Here is a 23,400-nt window from a genome sequence, read left to right as displayed (position 1 = left end):
GCCCTCGGCTTAGGTCATGATCCTGGGGTCCTGGGATCAAGTCCCACATCGGACTCCCTGCTCGGTGTGGAGCCTGCCTTTCCCTCCCCCAACTCATGCTTACTCTCGCTCTCACTCTCAAGTAAATAAGTAAAATTTAAAAACCTTTTTTAAAATGTTAAAAGGTGTTATCACAAAGAAAACCACACAGGCAATTTTCACTTTCTTCTTAGCACTTCTGAATATTTTCAAATAATGAACACATGTTGCTATTGCAATCAGAAAGAGAGACACAGATTGTAAAAAGAAAAGAAAGAAACAATATTGGGTCCAAAGTCTTCCTTCCTGATTCATGTCTGAGACCATGAGCAGGTCCCTCCCCCTCCCTGAGCCCGTTAGCTTCGCTTCAGAATGGGATGAGAACGCTCCACGGGCCCCATGTTGTGAAGATGGCATGAGGTGTGGAAGAACACTTTATAAACTGTAGAGAGCTGTGTCCTGGAGCAACGCTGGGGAGGCTGCCCGCAAGTGCAGACAGACCCCAGACCGGGAGGCTGGTGAACTTCACAGGGTGAGCCTGGCCTTCCCTTACTAAAGAAGGCCGGTGTTCCCGTATTTGACTCCTTCCTCATGCTGCTCGTAAGTGTTTTGCCTCTTGGGAGACACAGGCTACAGAATAATTTCACACTGGATGACGCGTCTGAGAGGTTGTGAAATCCATGTAGGGGGTTAAAAACTTTTAACCCACTAGACTCCAGTAGGTTAGGCCCTTAACGTTCCTCACAGGAAATTTGCACTGTCTTGTGGACAAAGCTGTCTGTGGAGCGACAAGGACAGCGCCTGTGCCCCCCCACCCCGGGCGTTAGGTACATGTGGCAGGACAGCGACAGGCACCGACAGTGACGGGAACTTCTTAGCAGGCGTGCTATCACAGTCAGAGGTCTGAGAGCCGCCTAGGTAACTCTAGGACGACTGGAGGGGCTGAGTGCCAGGTTGGGGGGCGCCTCAGGGGGCAAGTCATGGGGCGGCATGGGGCGAGATGGAGGGAGACTCAGCTGTCGGACTGGCCATGCCGTGCCTGGCGGTGGGCTCCTGTCTCTGCCTGCTTTCCTGCTCTGCAGAATGAGGATGGAAACAACCCCATGAGAAAAGGTCACGATGACTTCCCGTCTGGAATGGATGGCTGGAGGAGAGATGTCGCAGGACAGGGCCTCATCCCTGAGCTGCCCTTATTCCAGCTTTGTCCCAGCTGTGTGGCTGAGACCTGTGACAAACCCTTCCCTGGAGCCTTTAGCTTTTCCAGGGGCACACAGTGGGAGCAAGAAGTCTGCCTCCAGGCCCTTCGTCCTGGGACACAGGGGCTTCAGGCTGTATTGACTTTGATTCAGAGTAGGAAAGGCGTGGTCAATGAAGACCCAGCACACACACACAGTCACACACACAGTCACGTACAGTCACACACAATATAGTCACACACACAGAGCCTTTCAGTCACACACACAAACACACACAGCCAGAGTCAGGCACACACATTCACAAACACACAGTCACACACACAGACACACAAGTCTCACACAGTCACACCACATATAGAGTCACACACACAGTCTCTCACATGCAGACACACGCAGAGTCACACACACATACACACACACACACACTGAACTTTCACAAAGAACCTAGAGTGCCCCCTGGTTCCGTACTAGTTCATTTTTTTTACGGTGTCGGTTACCACCCATTAAATTAATTTCCTCATATTGTTGTTGCTGCCCCACATTTTGAAAAACTCAGCTTTGAATGAAGTGTGACCAAAACAGTACATAACCAATCAAAGGAATCCACTCCCTCCATTCAAATGCTAAAGTCATCCCCCACCCCGCCCACCCCCCCCCCCCCCCGTTTCTTCCTGATTTGCCTCTACACCATCTTAAGTGCCTCCTGCCTCTTCTAGCACCCACTGGTCCCCTGCAGACTTGCGGTGTGACTGTCAATTAGTGTGCCCTGCTGGGCCCGAAAAGGTTCGGCCACCATGCCTGGCTTCCCAGTAATGCTGCAGCCTTTGCTTTTGCCCCTGTCATTTTGTTCCAGCCAGTGAGGTCCTGCAAAACACTATGTGCCTCTTGCTAAGCAGATGAGTTTAGTTAATGATGAATGACTGGATGAAAGGAAGATTTGGGGATGAAAATTGTGATTTGTTTATACATAAATCTTGAATTAGATCATTACAGCCTCTGAGAACACTGCTCCTAAAGTCTTAGTCGTTTATCTCACATTTCGTGGTTGCTTAGCAAGGTTGCTGTTCTCATGAACTTGTTCTCCTGAAAATAGTCAATTTTGATACTCGTCATTTTGAGGGATGATGAACTTAACAATTAAAGGTAATTCTAGGACAAAGGAGGAAGTGAAGCATATTTGCTTGTTTAAATAAATTGTCATAGCCTTAAAAAAAAATTCCTCTGAATTGTTTTTGGGATTAGCTTAGCTTAAGTTGAGGTTAAATATGAGTGTAGTTGAGGGGCTGTCTGGGTGGCTCAGTGGGTTAAGCCACTGCCTTCCGCTCAGGTCATGATCTCAGGGTCCTGGGACTGAGCCCAGCCGCAGGAATCTCTACACAGCAGGGAGGTTGCTTCCCTCGCTCGCTCTCTCTGCCTGCCTCTCTGTCTACTTGTGATCTGTCAAATAAATAAACAAAATCTTCAAAAAAAAAAAAGTGTAGTTGAAATGATACATCCTGGGGGAGGCACCTGGGTGACTCACTTGTTAGTCATCTGCCTTTGGCTCAGGTCATGATCCCAGCGTCCTGGGATCGAGCCCCATGTTAGGCTCCCTACTCTCTCCCTCTCCCATTCCTCTCCTTCTCCCTCCCCCACTCCTCCTGCTTGTGCTCTCTCTCTCTTGCTGTCAATACACAAAACTTTAAAAAATAGTCATCCCAGGCACCTGGGTGGTTCAATCAGTTAAGCCTCTGCCTTCAGCTCTGGTTATGATCCCAGGATCCTGGGTTGGAGCCCAACATCGGGCTCTCTGCTCAGCAGGGAGTCTGCTTCTCTCTCAGCTTGCTGCTCCCCCTGCTTATGCTCTTTTTCTCTCTCAAAAATAAATAAAATCCTTAAAAAATAATAATAATACTTCCCTTGGAATTTTATGGCTTGCCATGCACAAAACCCAACACACAGATACACACACACATACCTAAAAGAAAATTTCACAAAACACCCAGATTCCGCTTTATATTTTCTGTTATTTAATTGGTTTAATTCTGGTTACCACGCATTAAATTAACTTCAGTGTAGTGTAACTAGACCATTAAAAACAACAACAACAACAACAACTCAGCTTTTAATGAGGCATGACAGAAACAGTGCATGAACCGCTCCCCCAGCCCATCCCCCACCCCACAAATGTTGAACATTGTTCCAGGTTCTTCTGAATACAACCTTTGTGCACATGGAGATAACCTGGTATTGTCTAACTATTCTCATGTTGGAATGAAGGGGAGAGGAGGTCCACCCAACGAGGCTTATAGAATCTTCAAGTTTCAAGGGATGAGGGCTAGTGCCCACATGTTTTCTCTAAAGGAACGAGATCCTAGAGTCATGAATTGGTCCATAGTGTTGCCTTTGGAGAATGTAGTAAAGTGCGAGCAGGTTGACAGCTGAAGCATGTACGCCAGGGGACTCTATTCCCCATGCAGCCCTCAAAGGCAGACTCAATGTGCTATCTGTTTGCCTCCTGCTGTTTGAACTGAATTTTGGATTGTGCCAGTCATTCTGGCTACCTGTGGCTTTGGGTGAGTGGAGACGTTAGTTTCTGTATCTGCAGAATAGCAGGGGTAGAACTGCCAAGTCTACGACCCCCTGCATTCTGACATACTGTTCCCCACAAGGTCATCCATGCAAAGAGCCTGATTGCTTAAAACTTTGGGGAAATACAAACTTTTTTTTGTACAACGCCTTATAACTTCCTTAGGTTGCTGCCGTGAACTTCACGGTACCTCTAACTTCTCTGAGGCTCCCACCTCCAGGCTCTACCACCCAGGCCCCTCCTTCTCACTGTCCTCTAGTGGTCTCTCAGCCACTCCCCAGCTTCCCCCAGCTTGTGGTCTTCCACTCTGCCCCAGCTCCTGCCTTCGTCCCAGCAGAATGTTCCATGTGGATGGCTGACCCCATGCGCAAGGTTCAGAGTCTCTTTACCCTCTCAACATGTGACTGTCGGCTCTACTCCATTTCAGCAGCATCACATGTGAGGCTGAAAGTGGGTCATCATCTGGGATGGCTCTTTCTCTGGAGCCCCACAACCACCCTCCCTTGTCACGGCCTCCTGGCTTTACCTTAGAGCCTCTCACCCCATACTCCTTGGAGAGCTGGCCATCAGCCTTACAGAAACCTCCATCTCATGGGCTCCTCTCTCCATCCCAGATCAGCAGGCTTCACATCTCTCTCTTGTTGACTTGATCATGTCCATTAGGGATTCTTGGCCATGTCTGTAACTGACACGAGGAAGGCAGGTGCCCAGGACTGTTGTGACTCTTAACAGATGGATCACCTTTTGAAGTAAGATTTCTTTATTTGACCATTTTTCATTGAACACCTTATTTTCATTGCTTTGAGACATAGACACACATTTGTGGGACATGAAATTCAAACCACTTTGTTTATTAGAGACCTTAAATGATTTAAAGAGCCACAGGATTTCATTCTCAAAACCAATGGGGTTCACCATCATATAAATATGACAGAGCAGGAAAAGCTAATGCTTGCCCTTCCTGCTGTAGCTAGCGGCCAGACACCGGGTGAGGGGAGAGACTGGCCCTGCTTCACGGGAGTCAGTGAGATTAGGGTGAAAGTTTTTATTGTTGTTTGCAACCATTGTTCATCTCCATTAATTTTCGTTCTTGAAGTTCAGATAATCTTGTGTTTTCAAACAAGAAAATGGGCTCATTTTTTACCACATCTTCAGGACAGAGAAACCCTATCCAACAAAGAACGGTTTCCTTTGGGAATCAGTGAGAACTGTGGTTTATTAAGTGAACTGGGAGAACCAACCCGAGAGCAGAGGTGTAGGCTTGTTTCAAAGATCATGTCCTTGGGGGCACAGGAACTCGTTCCAGTGGTCACTCACTCAGGACCTTTCCGTCAACTTCTAGCCACACCTTTCCACCCTCAACACCGGCCTCCTTCAGGGAGCAAAGCCAGAGCCCTCTGGCTAATGACTTTTGCAGCCACATAACACTCATCCGCCTTAATCACATCTCATGAGACTACATTCCAAGATGAAGTGGAACTGTCCAAACTCAGAACATTAAAAAGAAAGAGCATACAACATGGTCAAGGTCATTTGGCAGTGTTGAGTTATAAGGAAAGCTAATGGCCAACAGTTGTGAAATCATAAACTCATTCCCATTGCAAAGTACAAGTCTCCTCCTGGGATTACAATTCATGTCGCCCTAACTTTGCCTCTTACTGATCTTCTGAGATCTCCTTTTTTCCACCCTCACCGGGAAGCAGCATGGGGTGTAGAAAGGACTTTGGACTCCAACAGACCCCTTTAGAAAAATTATCCCACCTGTAATCACCTGAGAATTGTAAATCCCAAGCTGATTTATGAGGTCACTCCTCTAATAATGAAAAGGCTCTTTATCATGCAAAACTTGGAAAATATTGGAAACTTGGAAAATATTTTCTGGCCCCTCCCATCTGATAATTCCTTGGGGATCTTATGTTTGTCCTCATTTCCTTGATCCTAATTTTTACTTCTGCTGAATTCTCAGTCATCTATGGCCTTGCCTCTCCCAAACGGTTCTTATCTATCCATGAAGTATGTATCAAATATGGGAAACTGACCTTTCTTCTTCATCTCCCCCAAACTCCATCCATCCACACGAGACAGCTTCCCTTCAAGTCTGCCAGTCATCACAGGGGAGTGAGCCACAGCACAGCACGACCCCTCCCCTGCACTGGACCCTCTTCAAGGCCCCCCTGCCATTGCCTCCACAGGGCATGCCTCACTGGTTGACGTTTCTTCCTTAGCCCTCCCCACCTCCCAGTCTGCACCCAGGCCCCACGTTGGTATTCTCCTTTGAATTACTCCGCTCTGCACCCCTTGGATCCTCAGCTACCCCTGACCCTCGGAATTCTCCCACTGTTTTGAAGCAAACCATCGCTCTCTGTTTGTACTCCCACTCCCATCCACGCCCATGTCGGGGAGCCTGTTGTCCCAGACAGAGGAGAGGAGGAGATGAACAGGGAGACAGATGTACCTACACAAGGTACACCTGCTCTCCTTGTCACCCTGCTGGAAACTTGACCTGTCACAGTCGTTTAAGCAGAAAATCCTTTCTCCCTAAAATGGATTCTGCCACCCATGACCCTCTTCTTGTTTTCCATACATACGTATATTGGGTTTTTTAAAGATTTTATTTATTTATTTGAGAGAGAGACATAGTGAGAGAGAGCATGAGAAGGGAGAAGGTCACAAGGAGAAGCAGACTCCCCTTGGAGCAGGGATCCCGGTGTGGGACTTGATTCCAGGACTCCAGGGTCATGACCTGAGCCGAAGGCAGTCATTAACCAACTGAGGCACCTAGGCGCCCCATGTATTTATTTTTTGTTTTTTTGTTTTTTTGTTTTTTTAATTCACACAAACTATATTGATCATTGCCATAGGGTGGCAGGACTGTGAGTAATTTTTTCTTCTCCATTGGCCAAATAGGCTTTCATGCTAGTTTTACTTAAAAAAATGTTAAGGGGCTCCTGAGTGGCTCAGTGGGTTACGCCTCTGCCTTCGGCTCAGGTCATGATCTCAGGGTCCTGGGATCAAGCCCTGCATCAGGCTCTCTGCTCAGCAGGGAGCCTGCTTCCCCCTACCGCTCTGCCTGCCTCTCTGCCTACTTGTGATCTCTCTGTCAAATAAATAAATAAAATCTTTTTGAAAAAAATGTTTAAACCTCTCTAAGCCCTATAACCTTAACTCTTCTTAACTTTGTTAAAAGAAACTCTTCCACAGCCAACTTAATGATTCTTGAATCAGGCAGGATCCCATCTAGCAGATAGAAAGAGCCGTACGAGGCCAGAGAGACTTACAGATCAGAGTAAGCAGGAACAAGTTACATGAGGCATTTGCTGATTGGTTACAGCAGGGTTACTTTCCTTCCAGGGAACAAAGGGAAGTTTGGGAACAGGCTGGGGAACTTGTGCTGAGCGGGCCAACACCGGCTCTTTGACCTTGGCTGGCCTCTTCTGGGACAGCTGAGCACAGTTAAGTGTTGGTTTGCTGGCCTGGGGCTCAACACCAGCGACTCCATCTTGGCCTAAACTTGTTACTTTAACAACTTGAACTATTGTAAATACTGCTGTGAAATAATTTTTTAAAAGGAGGTGTATACTCAGTTTGAGAATCTGAGCTACATACATAAAGGACCAAATGTACCTTTTTACCTTTAAAAAAATAATAAAAAAACAGGAATATGGTGCTTTATCCCAAGCAGGCTGGCAGTGTCTTACTCAATTGTCTTATCCTCAGTTTGTACATTTCGCCCAGACCTAGAAACATCTACGGTTCTGAATTCGTCACTGCTAATCCGGAAGAGAATTTCCAAACACTCTTGTCATGATTTGGAAGCAGACTTTGGTCATGTCAGATGATCTCCAGGTTCCCAGAGACAAGCTTGTTTAATTTGTGTCCTCCGCGCCTGATTGCTTACTAGTGTGAATGACATGAATGATTTGCAAGAATCAGCTGTGAGGAGCCCTGACTAACCAGAAACACAGCATTTCATGTCGTGTATAACCACTCTGGGGATGCCTTCTCCAGCTAAAGGCTGACTGTCCCTAAAGAAATCTATCAGGTATACATTAATTTATGGTCATATATACCTCTTTTTTAATCTCAAGACCTAAAGTTATTACTTCTGAAAAGAGCACTGTGAGTACATGGAATGACAAGAAGGTCATGCTAAGATGAAAACCGTCTCTCTCTCCCCATCCCATTGCTGTGGACTCTGCATTTTAACAGGCCATAGTGATAGAACAGTGTTATGATTTTTTTTTAATTTGTCATATGAAACCCTGCTCTATAATGTAAAAAGTGAATGGGAAGTCTGGTGCCTTCCCGGCACCAGAGTACAGGGCCATAGGGACGGCGAGATGCTGTGGTGAAGAGAAGAGGATCACGGACGGCTGGGGCACCCCTCCTTCCCCTGCTCTGTCTCCATCAAGCAGCCTCTCCTGACCTTGTGAAGAGACAACACAGGCCTTAGGCCTGGCCCTGCGGAGCAGTGGAGATCCAGAACACCAGGTGCCTGTCGGCGCTTGGTAAATATTTATTGAATGAGGGAATGAATTTGCGGTGATCCCTTACCCTGCCTATAGGACTCTCTTACTTGCTCCAACCCCTCAGGACTGGGTAAAGCCCACAGCCCGGCCTGGACCTCACGAGGGGTTTGTGCCCGCTCTGGGTACCGCTCCAAGACTCGTCGTCTCCTTCAGACCTCCCAGCCCTCACTGAACATCCAAGAGCAAGAATGTGAACAGTCAAAGCCTGTGCAAAACGGAGGGACGGAGTCCAGAGACGGAGAATGTCAGCGGCCCGTTAAGTCCCCTCAAGGAAACAGGACAGCTAGCATGTTGCGGTCTGGAGCAGAGATGGCTGAGGACACTGCAACTCACCCCTCTGATTGTGGAGGACCTTGGCTGGGAAGGCCGGAGGAGCCCTCGGTCCTGGACCCTTGAAGCTGCTTCTGCAGCAGAGGCAGGGCACAGAGCCGCAAGCCTGGCTGGCTGGGAGCTGGGGGCCCGGCGGCCAGCCGTGTCCGCCCTGTAACCTGAAGAGAACTCATAGCAGGGAGCCCGAAGCCAGAATCTGGCCCCAGGGTCACCGAAGCCTGCACAACCTGAGCGGTCTGCTGCACGGCTCAAGTCGCCACCTGATTTTCTGCGTGCTCATGTTCTCCGTTGCTTACTTAAAAAAAAAAAAAAAAAAAAAAGGTTAAACAACTTTTGGGTCAAACCACTAGTCAGATCTCTTGTTTTACAAATTTAGGAAATAAATATAGGCCTTAGGGGCTAAATGTCTCTCTCAAGGTCATGAAACCAAAATCCATTCTCTTGACTCCTAGCCTGGATTCTGCTTAACAAATCCCCACTCAACTCTCAGCTCTTTAGTTAAGAAAATTGAATTGAGGGGGAATTGGGGGGCAGGAGGGGGCCACACAGGCATTGCTCCCTTTACATATGGATTTCACTACAGGGAGAGTGTAGAAGTCTTGTCTGGTCCCTGGAAAAGCACTGGCTAAATGGCTCAAGCTTAGTCATTCAACAAACACTCATTGAGTGCCTTCTCTGTGCTAGCGAACTCTGGAGACATAGCAGCCTCTGACTCCTGGAACTGGTCTTAAAAGGGGTACTGACCCTCATCCAATTTTTCTCAGTATGCAAATCAATCAGTCCTATCATATGTATTTACAAAGCATGCTGTGAATGGAGAAGCCCAATGTTAGGAGAGCATATATAGGAAGACTTGACCAAGACTGGGATGTGCGCACACAGCCTTCTCCTGAAAAGCTGACCCTTGGGCTAAGATCAGAAAGACATCCAGGAGCTAACCTGTCAACAGTGATCACTCATCTGTATTGACCTGAGTCCGCTCGCCTGGCTGCGTTAACTTCTGCAATCCTCCCAGCAAGCCTGTAGGTCAGTATCTTCTCCATTTTAGAGATGGCTGAGCTGAAGCGGAGTGACAGAACAAGCATGCATGTTGGCCTTTGGCTCCAGGTCACACCCCATACTTGAAGCTTCGGTGGGTGTGGCCCGGGAAGGGGAGAAGCTAGGATCGTTGCCGCTGCTGTGCAAGACAGATGGTCTAGAGGAAGCCAGCAAGACAAGAAAGGGCCCCATCATCTAGGTTATGATGCTCACGTTTCTCCTAAGACAGTAGGAGAACTTTTTTTTTTTAAGATTTTATTTATTTGACAGAGAGAGAGAGACAGTGAGAGAGGAAACACAAGCAGGGGGAGTGGGAGAGGCAGAAGCAGGCTTCCCACTGAGCAGAGAGCCTGATGCGGGGCTCGATTCCAGGACCCTGGGATCATGACCCGAGCTGAAGGCAGACGCTTAACGACTGAGCCACCCAGGTGCCCCAGCAGGAGAGCTTTTGAATCAGGGAGTACGTGGTCATATTTACATTTTAGAAGATCACTCAGGCCCGCTGTGTGGACATGGGATTAGAATGAGGCAAAGAAGAAGCATATAGACCAATTAGGAGGCCTTTGCAGTAACCCAGGCAAGAGATGATGCTGACCAGGAGTGTGGTTTCCCTAAGGAGATGTAGAGAAGTAGGCAGTCTCTAAGTAAAAGAGATCCAAGTCCCTTAGAAGCAATCACATGAGTATACTAATGACTGATTATTTTTATCCAGTCTTTTCACAGGAAGTTTGGAAGTTCTTTTAATCTGAGTATACTTGACACACCATGTTACTTTAGTTTCATGTGTACAAAATAGAGGTTCGGCATCTCTATGTTATACTGTGCTCCCCACAGGCGTAGACCCCATCTGACACCATACAACACCATTACAATACCATTGACTGTATTCCCTTTGCTGTGCCTCTTATTCCCGTGACTTATTCATTCCGTAACTGGAAGCCTGCATCTCCCACCCTCCTTCACCCATTTTGCCCATCCCCCCCCACCACCTCCCTTCTAGCAACCACCAGTTTGTTCCCTGTATTTAGAGGTCTGATTCTGCTTTTTGTTTAATTCATTTGTTTTTTGTTTTAGATTCCACATGAGACTGAAATCATGTGGTATTTGTCTTTGTCAGTCTGACTTATTTCACTTAGCACAATACCCCCTAGGCCCATCCATGTTGTTGAAAATGGCAAGATGCCAACCTTTCTTCGGGCTGACTCATATTTCGTTGCGTAGAGGTACCACACAGGAAGCATGGAATTTCTTAAACTGGTTCCCCCATACATTACAACTGTGGTGAGAACTGCCTTGAAACTTTCTGTAATTCATTCAGCCAACTGGACACCATCTCAAAGGCTTCCTCCTTGGCACCTCTGCCACCACGTGACCCAGTGTCTTGGCCCCTTCTGGCTACTGTGGGCGGCTGTCCAGGCCTGTACTTGGAACTGCCACATTCCCAAGGAGCTGCTGTGGCCAAGTCTCCTAGGGCAGGGCCCTGATGGTTCTGTCAGGCATTTGCACTATGCTGGGAAATGTCCCATTTACCAAGTCTAAATGTCAGCTCACAGTCCCACGGTTTCTCCACCTTTGGTTCCCAGATTATTTATTTGCTCCATGGCTGAAATCGAGTTCTGGTGACTTTCCTGCCAAGATGAAAAGTTGGTTTTTTAAAGGCAGATGAGTGGCTCTGTGTGGAGCACAGAGTGTCTTTGGCTGAATATGATGCTACGGAAAATGTGGAGCCGTGGGTTGCTTTCTCTGCCATTGCTGTTTTGAGCTTGCCAAGTTGAGGGGAGCAGAGAGCCAAAACGGACTGGCTACTGCCTCAGCCACTGGGAAGCATCCTCCTTGTTCCTGATTAAGTCCCTTTAAGAAGCAGATGACATGTGTTAGGTTCTAACAAAAGGAACTTCAAGGCCTTTCAGAAGGATGAGGCATTTGACCCTATTGTTGAAATCCTGTAAGATTCATTTTAAGTCTGGTTATGTCTGTGTTAGTGAGGTAGAATAACAAAGGCTAAAAAAAGGTCAGGCTTGCCCTTCTCTTGGAGTTTCCAGGAAACTCCCAGTCCTTTCTGAAACTGATTTAGTGCCTTTTCCTCCCAGACTGTGGGGGAGGGGGAGATGTTGGGGTTCTGCCACCACCTTGTGGACATTTTGGAAACTGCACCTCCCAATTGACCCCCTCCATCCCTGGGCTCAGAGGAGGAACCACTGTCCCTCACCTTCCCCAGGTGAGGTGAGAGAGGCCTGCCACACCCCCTGGTCTAGGCTCCAGCACAGAGTAGAAGGAGGACGATGACCGTGTTAACCTTCCCTGCTACCCCGCGATGCATGAGATCATCTGCAGCTGTTAGAGCCCAAGTCTGCCAGTTACCTGTGAGGCTGGACACTCCACTGGAACAAGCCCCACACTGGGTTGCAAGTCAGGTGCCTTCATCAAAGTGAAATTCCAAAATTCTTGCCTTTTTTCCTTTTTTTTTTTTTTTTCCAGAGGGAGGAAGAAAATGAAAAATTAAGGTTGGCACCAGCTGTTTCCTGCATGTGAGGGGCTGGTATTTGCTACACTTCTGCTCCATGGGGCTTGAGCTGGAATGGGGCCTGCTCTTGGCACAAGAGCGGGGAAGGAGCAGGTTTTTTGCTGTATCCAGCCTAGCTTGTCTTACATGAAAGGAGAAGCCCAGAAGCAGCCTGGTGTATCCTCTGGGCTCACATTCGATTTAGTAAGGGGCCTCTGGTCACCAGCTCTCGCGGGTGTTATGAGACTAGCAGCAGTAGGTTGTGTTGGGTAGTGGAGAGAACATAAGGTCCCGTGCCTCCCAGCCCTGCTTTTCTCTATACTCTCCTTCACATGCCGGACATACTGCACATAACACACATACCAGTGTGACCTTGGGCACGTTGCCTGTGACAATCAAATGCTCTCATCTGTAAAGTGGGGACAGTAATAGAACCTGCCTCAGGAGTGCTTAGAAGATGGAATGAGGTCTAGGGGCCAACTCTCAAAACTGGCCAACTCTCATTCCTGGGCCCTCTAAACACCTAATAGGAAGGACTGGCCCAGGGTGTGGGGAGGGGGGCAGTGGTAGAAACAGTCATGGGTTCAAGGGTATCTCTTCTGTAGTCTCTGATTCAAAACAGCCAAAGCAGGTCCTTGTCGCTGTGGTAAGGTGTGCCCGGAGGAGGTTCACAGTTACAGAACTGAAGCCTGGCACGTGACGAGGGGCCAGGGCCCCTGCTCCATGCGACTGTGTGCAAGTACGTGTTCATGTACGTGTTCAGGAGGCAGCGGAGAGCCCTTCAGCCTCCAGGTGGTGGGGTAGCCCCCAGGCTGTCCCCAGGAGAACCTCTGAGACAGAGGGCAGCAGAGCCTGGCGCATGTGAGGTCTGGCTAGGTGAGCAGTGTGCACTTTAGTTGGCTGCCAGCGAATGAGTCTCTTGCAAAAGGCACCAGAAGGATATAGATTTTAGCAGCAAAACCTGAGGACAGGCTTTGTCACTTCTGCCCATTCTCCAGTAAGGACTCTGAGCTCTAGATCGGGGGTCTAGGGTTTCTGAGGTGGCCATCCCCTCATAAGGGAAAGAAAGATGTCTTTGTTTTCTACTCTGTGCCAAGTGCTATGCTAGGAAGTTCAGACATGTAAACAACTCAACGGCCCTGTGAAATCGGAATTGTTATTTCACCCATTCTACAGGTGAGGAAACTGAAATGCAGGGAAGTGATGTGGCTGGGCTGGTCTCCCCGGCTGCTGGGAACGGAGCCCAGGTTGGCTGGAGGTAGGAGAGTCTGAGCAGGACTGCCTTGTGGTGTCCGCTGCTGCACCAGGCACGGGACCATGGACTTGGGAAGAGCTTCCTGCTGCGTTGAGAGTGTAAGGATTCATGTGCCAGAGGGCCTTTGGAAACAGGGACAGATGCCCCAGCATGCCTCTAAAAGACCAGCTCCGTAGGGCAGCAGCTAGCAAATCCTCCATTCAGAATTCCTTGTCATCTGCCCAGTGGTCTGCGGACCCACAGCCAGCCGTGTACAGGGGCGGACTTGATCAGCTTCGGCTCTTCTCTTTTAGGCACACCACCTTCCAGAGAGGTGCCGGCTGGGAAGTACCCATTCATAGTCACGTCCGACGATGGGCGGAAGGTTCCTGTGGTCCAGGCCTATGCTTTCGGCAAGTACCTAGGCTATTTGAAGGTTGAGTTTGATGAAAAAGGAAATGTCGTTGCTTCCCATGGAAATCCCATTCTTCTCAACAGCAGCATTCTCGAAGGTACGTGAAACTCGAGGGAGGGTTCCACCAATCCAAAAATTAGATGGCTGGACTTGTGTGGTTAATGTTTCGGGACAAGACTCTGGTACCGTTGTGGGACTGAGTTCTCCCTTAAGTTTGCCCTCTTCATGGACAAGGAGATAGAAAACACACCCAAATGCCCCAAATCCCATTTGCTTCCCCAAGTCCTCTCAGCATCAGATACCGTGTCCCTGCTTTCTGTCCCTTTTCAAGCCTCACCTGGGCATGGGAAAGCTCTCACCTTGGGTCCAGAGGAGGGCAGCTCACGGAAGCAAAGGGGTTCCCACTGTGTGGAGCGGGGCTCCAACACCAGCCTCCCACCGCCAGGAGGAGCATGCCTGTGGCAAGTTGCCCAGTCTTGATGGGCTTCAGTTTCTTTCTTTATCGGAGGAGGGAATGTCTTTCTTTTTTGTCTGGGACTCAGATTAAAGTACATCTTATGTCCTCCATTTGCACATAGTCCATGTGACCACACGCCTATGTCACTGTCACCTGCCTTTCACTGCTTACGGTGATCAGGGAGGAGAGGAGGGTGTCCTGCAGAGCCTGCGGTCACAACACAGACCTCTCAAGAGCCAGAAGGAGAGGCTGGGACCACACGGACCGCAGAACCTCAGCAGGCCCTTTATACCTGCCCTGGATGCCTTTGGTCCTCCCCCCAGCCCTCTTGTGCCACCACCACTAACATTATCCCAGGTGGGCCCACAGGGGCTCGTGCAGGTGTGATGAGTTGATGTTAAGCTAGTCAGTGCATCTGGAGCTCCTGGCTGGCTCAGGTGGTTGAGGGTCTGACTCTTGGTTTCGGCTCAGGTCCTGATGTCGAGCCCCATGCTGAGCGCGAGTAGGGCTCTGCTCAACAAGGCGTCTGCTGGAGATCCTCTCCCTCTGTCTCCCTCCCATCCTCTTCCCCGACCCCAGGCATGTGTGCATGTACTTGCTCTTTCCCTCCCTCTGTCCCTAAAATAAATAAATCAATCTTTTGAAAAAATTGAAAAAATTGCGGGTCGGGGCAATACTCAGTGGATCTTTAAATTAAGATCCATTCCTGGTCTTACTACCAAGAAATGGAATTTTCTGAGGAACTTCCAGTCAAACTAAAATGTAGACAAATTATGATAAAGAAATGTATAGTCACAACAGGTAAGCTAAATGATCTTTGATCCCTTCTCCAAATTGTAGGCCAGCTTGAGGCCTGCCTTAACTGCAGGCTGATCTTCTTTTTCTTTGCATGCTTCTAGATCCAAGCATAAAAGCAGACATTAACAAATGGAGGATAAAATTAGATAATTATTCTACTCAGGAATTGGGGAAAACAGTTGTCTATTTGGACGGCTCCACTCAGTCATGCCGTTTTAAGGAATGCAACATGGGCAACCTGATCTGTGACGCTATGGTGAGTGGTCCTGGTGCAGGCCCTGTGCCTGGGGAGCGGGGAGGGAGCGGGGAGGGAGCGGGGAGGGAGCGGGGAGGGAGCGGGGAAGGCTGCAAGGAGGGATAACCTGATCATTAGACCTGAGGACGTTTTTAAAAAATCAGTGCCCAAACTAAAGCCTGGGGGCGAATCATACTGAGTACCTTGGGAAGGTGCCTGATCTAGCCCAGCAGCCCATCACTTTATTGCTTTATGAGGACTGAAGCCTTTAGCGAAAGTTGTCTATCCTGGATGTTGCTTTCTTTTTGTAAGATGGTCTGAGTACACAAAATGTTACTACTCTGATGATGTCGACACTGTAGGGAAAATGCATGTGCTTGGGCCTAACTTGGCCAGACTGTCTCACTGATCTGTCCTCTTGGCTCCCGAGAAGTAGGCCTTGAATGAATGGGAGCCTCCTTCACAAGCAGAGAATGACAACATGTCATTATGTGATAAGTCCCATGGCTGAACACATCACCCCTGAAAACGCCCCTCGAACTGTCTGTGGGGAGACTGGCCATGGCAGCCCCTTGGGGGCCATGCTGAGCCAGCGTCCCTGGGTCAGACTCAGGCCTCACACCGAAGCCTGTGTGCGCCCAGGGGGCTGACTCCGTCTGCACCTGGCATGTCTCACTCTGCAAAGTGAGACGGTGCTGGCTCCCCGGAACTAGGCAGTCATGCAGAAGAAGTAGTGGAAGAGAAGCCTGTATGGGAATGGCTAGAGAAAGGTCTGGAAGGAAACAAGCTGTTAGCAGTGCTAACCACTCTGCTAAGAGGCTGAGGCAAGTATAAGAAAACCTTTGCTTTTGCACTATTTTTTTTCCAAATCATCATGTATTCATTTTATTTCTGGTAATGAAACATGTATTTTGTAAAAGGTGGAAAAGGATCCTGCCATTTCAGGAGGCTGTCTCTGTGCTTCCGAAATTGTGGGCTTGGGAGTTGGCTAGGGACCTGACATGGAGGCCAGGGAACATGTTGGCAAGAGGCCCTGCTTTCAGAAGCAAGTGCAGGGCCTGTGGGAGGTGGGAGTAGGGGGGCAGTATGGCAAGGGGGTGGGCAGCACGGCAGGCTAGGCTGCATGAGGCCCTGTCCTAATACAAGAGCCAGGTTTCACTACCGCCCACTGGCCTACGGGGTCTTAGGAAAGAGGGCTTCAAGCTACTTGCTTCTAAAAGTCTGACATGAGACTGGTCACAGTTTCTTGTCTTTGCTTCTCAGCACAAAACTAGTTCTAATCATACTCCAGAAGTGTCCGGGACCACGGGAGCAGGGAAGAAGCAGCCGTGTTTCCTCGGTGGAGCCAGTCAAATTCCTGCAACTGATCCTGAGGAGGAAGATGTAGAATAACTAATGTAAATTCATGTTACTGTTGCAGATTAACAACAACATTAGACACCCAGATGACGTGTCCTGGAACCATGTGTCCATGTGCATTTTAAATGGAGGTGCCATTCGGTCGCCCATTGACGAACGGAACAATGGTATGCTTCCAGGCTTAGGGTCGTTAACTCAGCATGTTCTGTCTCCAGCCAGGCCCATGGGGAGCCGCGGCTCCTCTCTGCCACCAGCCCTGCACCACAGTGTCGGCCTCTTCAATTCTGGGCCACTGCTGCTCAATCAGGGCCGCCCCCCAGTAGCTGCTACAGAAGTAGCAGCTAGGCATGATCGAACCCAGTCTTTTTTTTTTTAAGACTTTATTTATTTATTTGTCAGAGAGAGAGAGCACATAAGCAGGGGGAGCAGACAGAGAGAGAGGGAGAAGCAGACTCCCTGCTCATCAGGGAGCCCAATGTGGGACTCAGTCCCAGGACTCTGGGATCATGACCTGAGCCAAAGGCAGCTGCTTAACCAACTGAGCCACCCAGGTGCCCTGGAACCCAGTCTTGATTTAAACTTCTGACTCAACAAAGCCAAGTACTAAATATGCTGCTTAATTAAAAATACTGACAGTCTCTTCCTTGATATCAGGAAAGAGAAAGCAACAAGTTGCCAGCCTTCTGTGCTGGAAAAAAAAGACCCTACTGGATTAAATTTTTCTAGTGCGTTTACAAATATCCAGGATATCATAGGGGAAAGCAAGCCAACTAGACAGACACAGTCAGGTCACTTACAGTTGCCCCTCATATGTTATCAAAATCAGGTAGTCTCCATGTGAAGCCCCACACTTGGCTCATTGTCAGACAGGGACAGGTGGCAGGGAAGCATCGCCTGTCTGGAGGAATAGAGCAATGCTTCATACCCACTGAAGATCCAGCTGCAATCCAGGGGTCCAGGGCAGAGCACCAATGACTCAGAAGCCACGGCCATTTCTAAGCTCCTGCCATCTTGCCCAGTGGAAGAGAGCATGGCCAGAGGCCTCTTGAGTCCATTCCCTCCCTAAGTGTCAGGAACGCTTACACAGCTGATGCTGTCCCAATAGCATTCCCAGAGACTTGTGTCTCCCTCATCTCCATTGGTGTTGGGATAAGCTCATTCTCAAGCTGTTTTTCTTCTTGCCTCATCTACAACTACCCTCAGGCACAATTACCTGGGAGAACTTGGCTGCTGTGTTGCCCTTTGGGGAAACCTTTGACCTGATCCAATTACAAGGCTCCACGCTGAAGAAGGCCTTTGAACACAGTGTGCACCGGTATGGCCAGTCTACTGGAGAGTTCCTGCAGGTGGGCGGTAAGTCACCCTTCAACGTGAGATGGGATTTCCTGCTGGTTGCCTCAGCTCCCCACATACCAGGACCTCCACGACCAGGTTTGTTTAGGCCTTCCCCCACGAATGCACAGTCTTTCCATGGCCATAGGCTCCCAGACTGCTGAGATTAGGTCAGGGTCAAAGCCCAAGCCCCTGGCAGTGAGCAGTAATTGCTACATCTGATTTGGACATCGGATGGACCCTCTGCAGGAACTGGCCCTCCAAATTCTAATAAGCAGCTCAGCTGCCTTGAGGTCTAGTTTCTATTAAAATCTTGGTTGTCTAGACATTCACTATTCTTTGCTAAAAACAAAACCAAAAAAACCAACCGTTCTCTCTTCTATTCATAATTGCCTGGAACCATGCAGTGTCCAATCAGTTTTAAACAAGGATGATTTCAGGGAGGGACAGCCCCCTACTTAGACACATTGGGACATCTGGTTCTGGTTCCACTGTAACCTGGGGCAGGTTTCCAACCTCTCTGGAAGCAGAGAGAAACCATGACCTGCTCATCTCACAGATCACAGTGCAAATGGAACAAAAACAAATGCTTCCCCAATCGACAAGGGAAACATTGAAACACAAACATGAAACACATCGGTCAGTTATGAGTTGCACAGTTCAGTGAGTTCATCTGTAAAATAATAATAATTAAAAATAGCTTTATTAACTTTGACTCTGACACCATATTTTGGCCTCTTTTTTTTTTTTTTTTTTGTACTGTAGGTAGTGGGCCTCACCTGATGGTGTGATTGCTTTGTCACGTCCCCTCTCTCAGGAAACACCCTGCTCTTGGGATTAGGGCTGCAGAGGATGGGGGAGCCCCACCTGCTGCCTTGAGGGAACCCAAACATTCTGTACTTTTCCAGGAGAGAGTTGGGGGGGACGGTGGGGTTTTGATACTCCAGCAGTGCTGGGTAGTTGTTACCTGTTCTATAAGAAAGTCATCCAAACCCAAATTATTACCATTTAGTAGTCTTCAGAATTCTAACAAAATGTTCTGCACCTCTCATCTATTTCTCAGGTTCCAAAGTCATTGAACCAAGTAGTTGACCGGTTCATTTAGGATTCTAAAAAGATGTGGTTTCTCCCTGCATGGGTACCCCAGGCCCATTCTGAGCCAGCGCCAATTTTCCCTTCCAGTGGTTCTCAGACCTCCCAGGACTTGAGGGTAGACCTAACCAAATGCTGCGGTGTCTTCTCAACTCCCCTGATGAAATATCATTCAAGCTCACACTCCATGCAAACCAAATCCAATGCCCTAATTCCAGATTTCAGCCCAAATCTCTCTCTCAGAAATCTTTCTTAGATCTCTTGGATCCAGTGAAAACACAGACTCATTTCTTTTCTAGGAATTCAGGTGGTGTATGATCTTTCCCGAAAACCTGGGGACAGAGTAGTCAAATTAGATGTTCTTTGTACCCAGTGTCGAGTACCCAGTTATGAGCCTCTCCAAATGGACAAGACATATAAGGTAGTCCTCCCAAGCTTCCTCGCCAATGGTGGAGATGGATTCCAGATGATAAAAGATGAAGCACTAAGACACGACTCTGGTAAGCACAAGTGTCTCTCCCTCTCCCTACTCCCAAAGTCCTCACAGACAACAGTAGTGGTCCAAAGACAGGAGCTACTCAGGATGCCAGGACTGCAAAGCCAGAACCAGATCCCACCCCTGTGTTGCTGACTCTCTCCAGTTCTGTTGGTGAACAGCAGCACCGCACTGGACCAGGTGTGCCCTGCCCCTCCCCAGCACACAGACCCACCCATCCAAGCCCCAAGTGTTTCGAAACTCTTTAAGTACGTGTAAACAGCTATTCAAATTGTGAAATATAAATGAGTTTTGCGCTTAAAGAAAAAACTCATCTCTAGAATTTTAGATTGGATCTGGAAAATCCTGTAAACTTTCTTGAAGCATTTAGTGTGAATAAATCAGGTAGAAGTGGATAGGATAGGCTCCCCTCTCCGTTTTCAGCACAGTGGGTTTGTTGAGCAAACTCTAAGTCCATACTGGACCCCAGTCAATATTTTTGGCAGCATTTAGGGTCGTTTTACATCAGCCTCACTTTTAAAAATCAGTTCTGAGAACCACTTCCTGTGGAAGTCCATTGATGGGAGATACCTGGGTGATGTGAGTCCCACAGAGGCCCTGAGGATGCCATCAGCACTGGGCCATTTAAAAAATTAATTAAAACAACAAACAAAATTAAAACAAAACAAACAAACAAAAAAGAACCACTCGGACACATAAAGTCCATTGATAGAATATACCACCCCTTCCTCTTCTCCGGGGCAGAAGCCAGTGTGCTCGCAAGACAGATGCAGAGTTTCTGTTCATTTCCAGGAAGGAGCTCAGCTAGGTTCCCCCTCTGCTCCACCATGGTGGGCCGGCTGTTTTAACTGCTTCCAAGGAGGGTAAAGAGTAGAGCTAGGGCAAAGGAAGCAGTCCTTCCTCCCAGGAAAGTCACTGGCTACTTCTGTCTGTTCCGTAATAGAAGATGCAAGGGCAGGCTGAAAAGGTGTCTTCTTGAGTCCGGCATGAGACAGAGGCTGGTGGCTGTGCATCACCCAAGCCCAGACTTACAGGTATTGGAAAGGAGGAGCTCACATAGAAGGTTCAGGAATCCTTAGCCCTAGGGGTTCTCAACCCTAGCTATACATCTGAGTCAATTAGGGAGCAGTTTAATTTAAATACCAATACCTTGGCCCGAACTTTTAAGAGAATCTCATTTAATTGGGTTGGGGCAAAAGTCTCTTCCAGTGATTCAAATGCAGGACTGAGAACCACAGCAGAGAGTTCTTTTTTAAATATTAGTGATAAAATTTTTATTGAGGTATAACTGACCTGTAAGATTAGTGTTAGACATATAGATTATATATATATATATATATATATATATATGATGAAATGATCATCACAATGTCTACTTAACATAATACAGTCACAAAAAATTTTCTTTAAAGATTTTACTTATTTGACAGACACAAAGCAAGCGAGAAAACACAAGCAGGGGGAATGGGAGAGGGAGAAGCAGGCTTCCTGCCAAGCAGGGAACCCAACATGGGGCTGGATCCCAGGACCCTGGGATCATGACCTGAGCCAAAGGCAGACGCTTAACAACTGAGCCACCCAGATGCCCCCCAAATTTTTTCTTACAATGGGGGACTTTAAAGATCTGCTCTCATAGCAACTTTTAAATACACAATACAGTATTAACTCTATCACCATGCTGCGCATTATATCCCTATGACTCATTTCTACTGGAACCCTGGACTTTTGATACCCTTGACCTATTTTGCCTACCCCCGCCTCCACTTCTGGCAACTAGCAGGTTGTTCTTTATATTGACAAGCTCAGTTTTGTTGCTGTTAATTCCATGTATAAGTGAGATCGTATGGTAGTCTTTCTCTGACTTACTTATCATAATGCCCTCAAGGTCCATCGATGTTACTGCAAAAGACAAGATTTCATTTATGGCTAAATAGTATTCCATTGTGCGTGTGTGTGTGTGTGTGTCACATTTTATCCATTCATCCACCAGTGGACACTTTTTTCCAGATCTTTGCTATTGTAAATAATGCTGCAATGAACATGGGCATGCATATTTCTTTTTGAATTAGTGTTTTTGTTTTTTTCAAATACTCAGAAGTGGAATTGCTGGGTCATACAGTGGTTGTTTGTTTTTTTAATTTTTTGAGGAAACTCCATACCATTTTCCATAGTGGCTGTACCAGTTTACATTCCCACCAGCAGTGCACAAGGGTTCCTTTTCCCACATCCTTGCCAACACTTGTTATTTCATATCTTTTTTTGATAATAGCCATTCTACCAATGAGATGGTATTACGGGTTTAGATTTGCATTTCTCTGATGATGAGTGATATTGAGCATCATTTCATGCTGTCAGTTGGCCATCTGCCTGTCTTCTTTGGAAAAATGTCTATTCAGATCCTCTGCCCATTTTTTAATCAGATTTTTGTTTTTGTTTTTGAATTGTAGGAGTTCTTCATATATTTTGGGTGTTAACCCCTCATCAGATAAAGAATTTGTCAAGGAGTATTATTACAACAAAATTTTTGCCAGGTCCCTATGAGTTTGTTGAGTTACAGGCAATTGGTATTTTTTAAAATCAGGTCTCCTCTTTTAGAAATGAAGTCTCCATTGTCTCACTGTCAATTACGTGAAAATGATTTCTGACCAGGCAAGCAGAAGGAGGCCACTTTTATTGTCTCAACTAATTGTTCTTGACCAGTTCCCTAATGCCCTTATTTTGGAACGGTTCAAAAGCAATAATGGCAACAACGTTTTCTTGAGTTATCTCAGAGTTGATGGAGTCATCTAATTATCTAGTAGTGAACAGTGGGTACATTTGACATCTGGGACATGAAAAAGCAATCAAATTCTTTACACCTTTGATTACCACTCTTTGTCTTTTGTGACATTTTATCCCTAGCTTATGAAAGAAAATTTCTCTTCTAATTACAGAGGACTTTAGAGAAATACATTGGTTTTCTCACTTCTTACTCTTAATTGATAATTACTTATTCTGTAATTAAAATAATGTATGTATTTTTCTAGGTGACCAAGATATCAATGTGGTTTCTGGATACATCTTAAAAATGAAAGTAATTTATCCAGCGGTTGAAGGTCGGATCAAGTTTTCTGCAGGAAGTCATTGTCATGGGAGCGTTTCTCTAATACTTCTTTCATTTTTGGCAGTGATCATTATTTTATATCAATAGCCAAAAATTCTTCTTGCCATTAATGTGTGGAACTGCATTTTTTTCCAAGTGAAATTCAAGTCTGCCTTTTAGGAACTGGCTTGATAATGGCACAGGCCCCTAGAAGCTGAGCTTAGAGGATTGTAAATGAAGACACTGACGCCATCACACAGGATCAGCAAGTTAATGAATACATGGGAAAAAAAATGAAAATGAGCCCTTTGACAGAAGGCCAACCATCTATAGTTTACATATGCAAATTTTAATAAAATTTTATTAACGATTTTAAACCACAGAAATCATTTTTCTCCTTTATATCCATTTTAATCCACCCAGCAACTATGTTTACATTTTATCATTTACAAGGGAGTTTTAAGCACATTATCTTTTTTGATGCCTATAATTTTGGTAGGCAAGGCAGGTACTGTTTTTCCCATTTCACAGATGGGACACTGAAGCTCAGAAAGAGCAGACTTGTCCAGGGCCATACAGCTGAAAGTGACAGATGTAAGACCAGAACCCAGCATCTCTGACCTCAAGCCCAGCACTCGTTCAACTACATCCAGTTGCTGTTCGGAATGATACTTAATGGCTTCCTGTCTTCCTGTCAATGGCATCAAACTCCTGGAT

The 23,400-nt window shown here is 47.1% G+C and overlaps 2 protein-coding genes across 2 annotated transcripts in view; one reads left to right on the top strand and one right to left on the bottom strand.

Moving 5' to 3' along the window:
- The window catches only part of NT5E (5'-nucleotidase ecto), a 47,076-nt gene extending 24,016 nt beyond the window's left edge, over positions 1 to 23,060 (top strand). The window contains exons 4-9 of the mRNA XM_004773625.2: positions 13,732 to 13,929; positions 15,189 to 15,343; positions 16,743 to 16,848; positions 17,885 to 18,034; positions 19,405 to 19,605; positions 22,628 to 23,060. Coding sequence (XP_004773682.2) covers positions 13,732 to 13,929; positions 15,189 to 15,343; positions 16,743 to 16,848; positions 17,885 to 18,034; positions 19,405 to 19,605; positions 22,628 to 22,791 — 974 coding nt within the window. The 3' untranslated portion in view covers positions 22,792 to 23,060. The remainder of the gene's footprint in view (positions 1 to 13,731; positions 13,930 to 15,188; positions 15,344 to 16,742; positions 16,849 to 17,884; positions 18,035 to 19,404; positions 19,606 to 22,627) is intronic.
- Positions 16,224 to 23,400, bottom strand: part of SNX14 (sorting nexin 14) — a 99,493-nt gene continuing 92,316 nt past the window's right edge. Inside the window, exon 28 of the mRNA XM_045075864.1 lies at positions 16,224 to 16,691. Coding sequence (XP_044931799.1) covers positions 16,599 to 16,691 — 93 coding nt within the window. The 3' untranslated portion in view covers positions 16,224 to 16,598. The remainder of the gene's footprint in view (positions 16,692 to 23,400) is intronic.

This window comes from Mustela putorius, unplaced genomic scaffold (assembly GCF_011764305.1).
Source record: "Mustela putorius furo isolate JIRA1106 unplaced genomic scaffold, ASM1176430v1.1 tig00000166_pilon_pilon_pilon, whole genome shotgun sequence".
Classification (NCBI taxonomy): Eukaryota; Metazoa; Chordata; class Mammalia; order Carnivora; family Mustelidae; genus Mustela; species Mustela putorius.
This window is presented reverse-complemented; position numbering and strand designations above follow the sequence as displayed.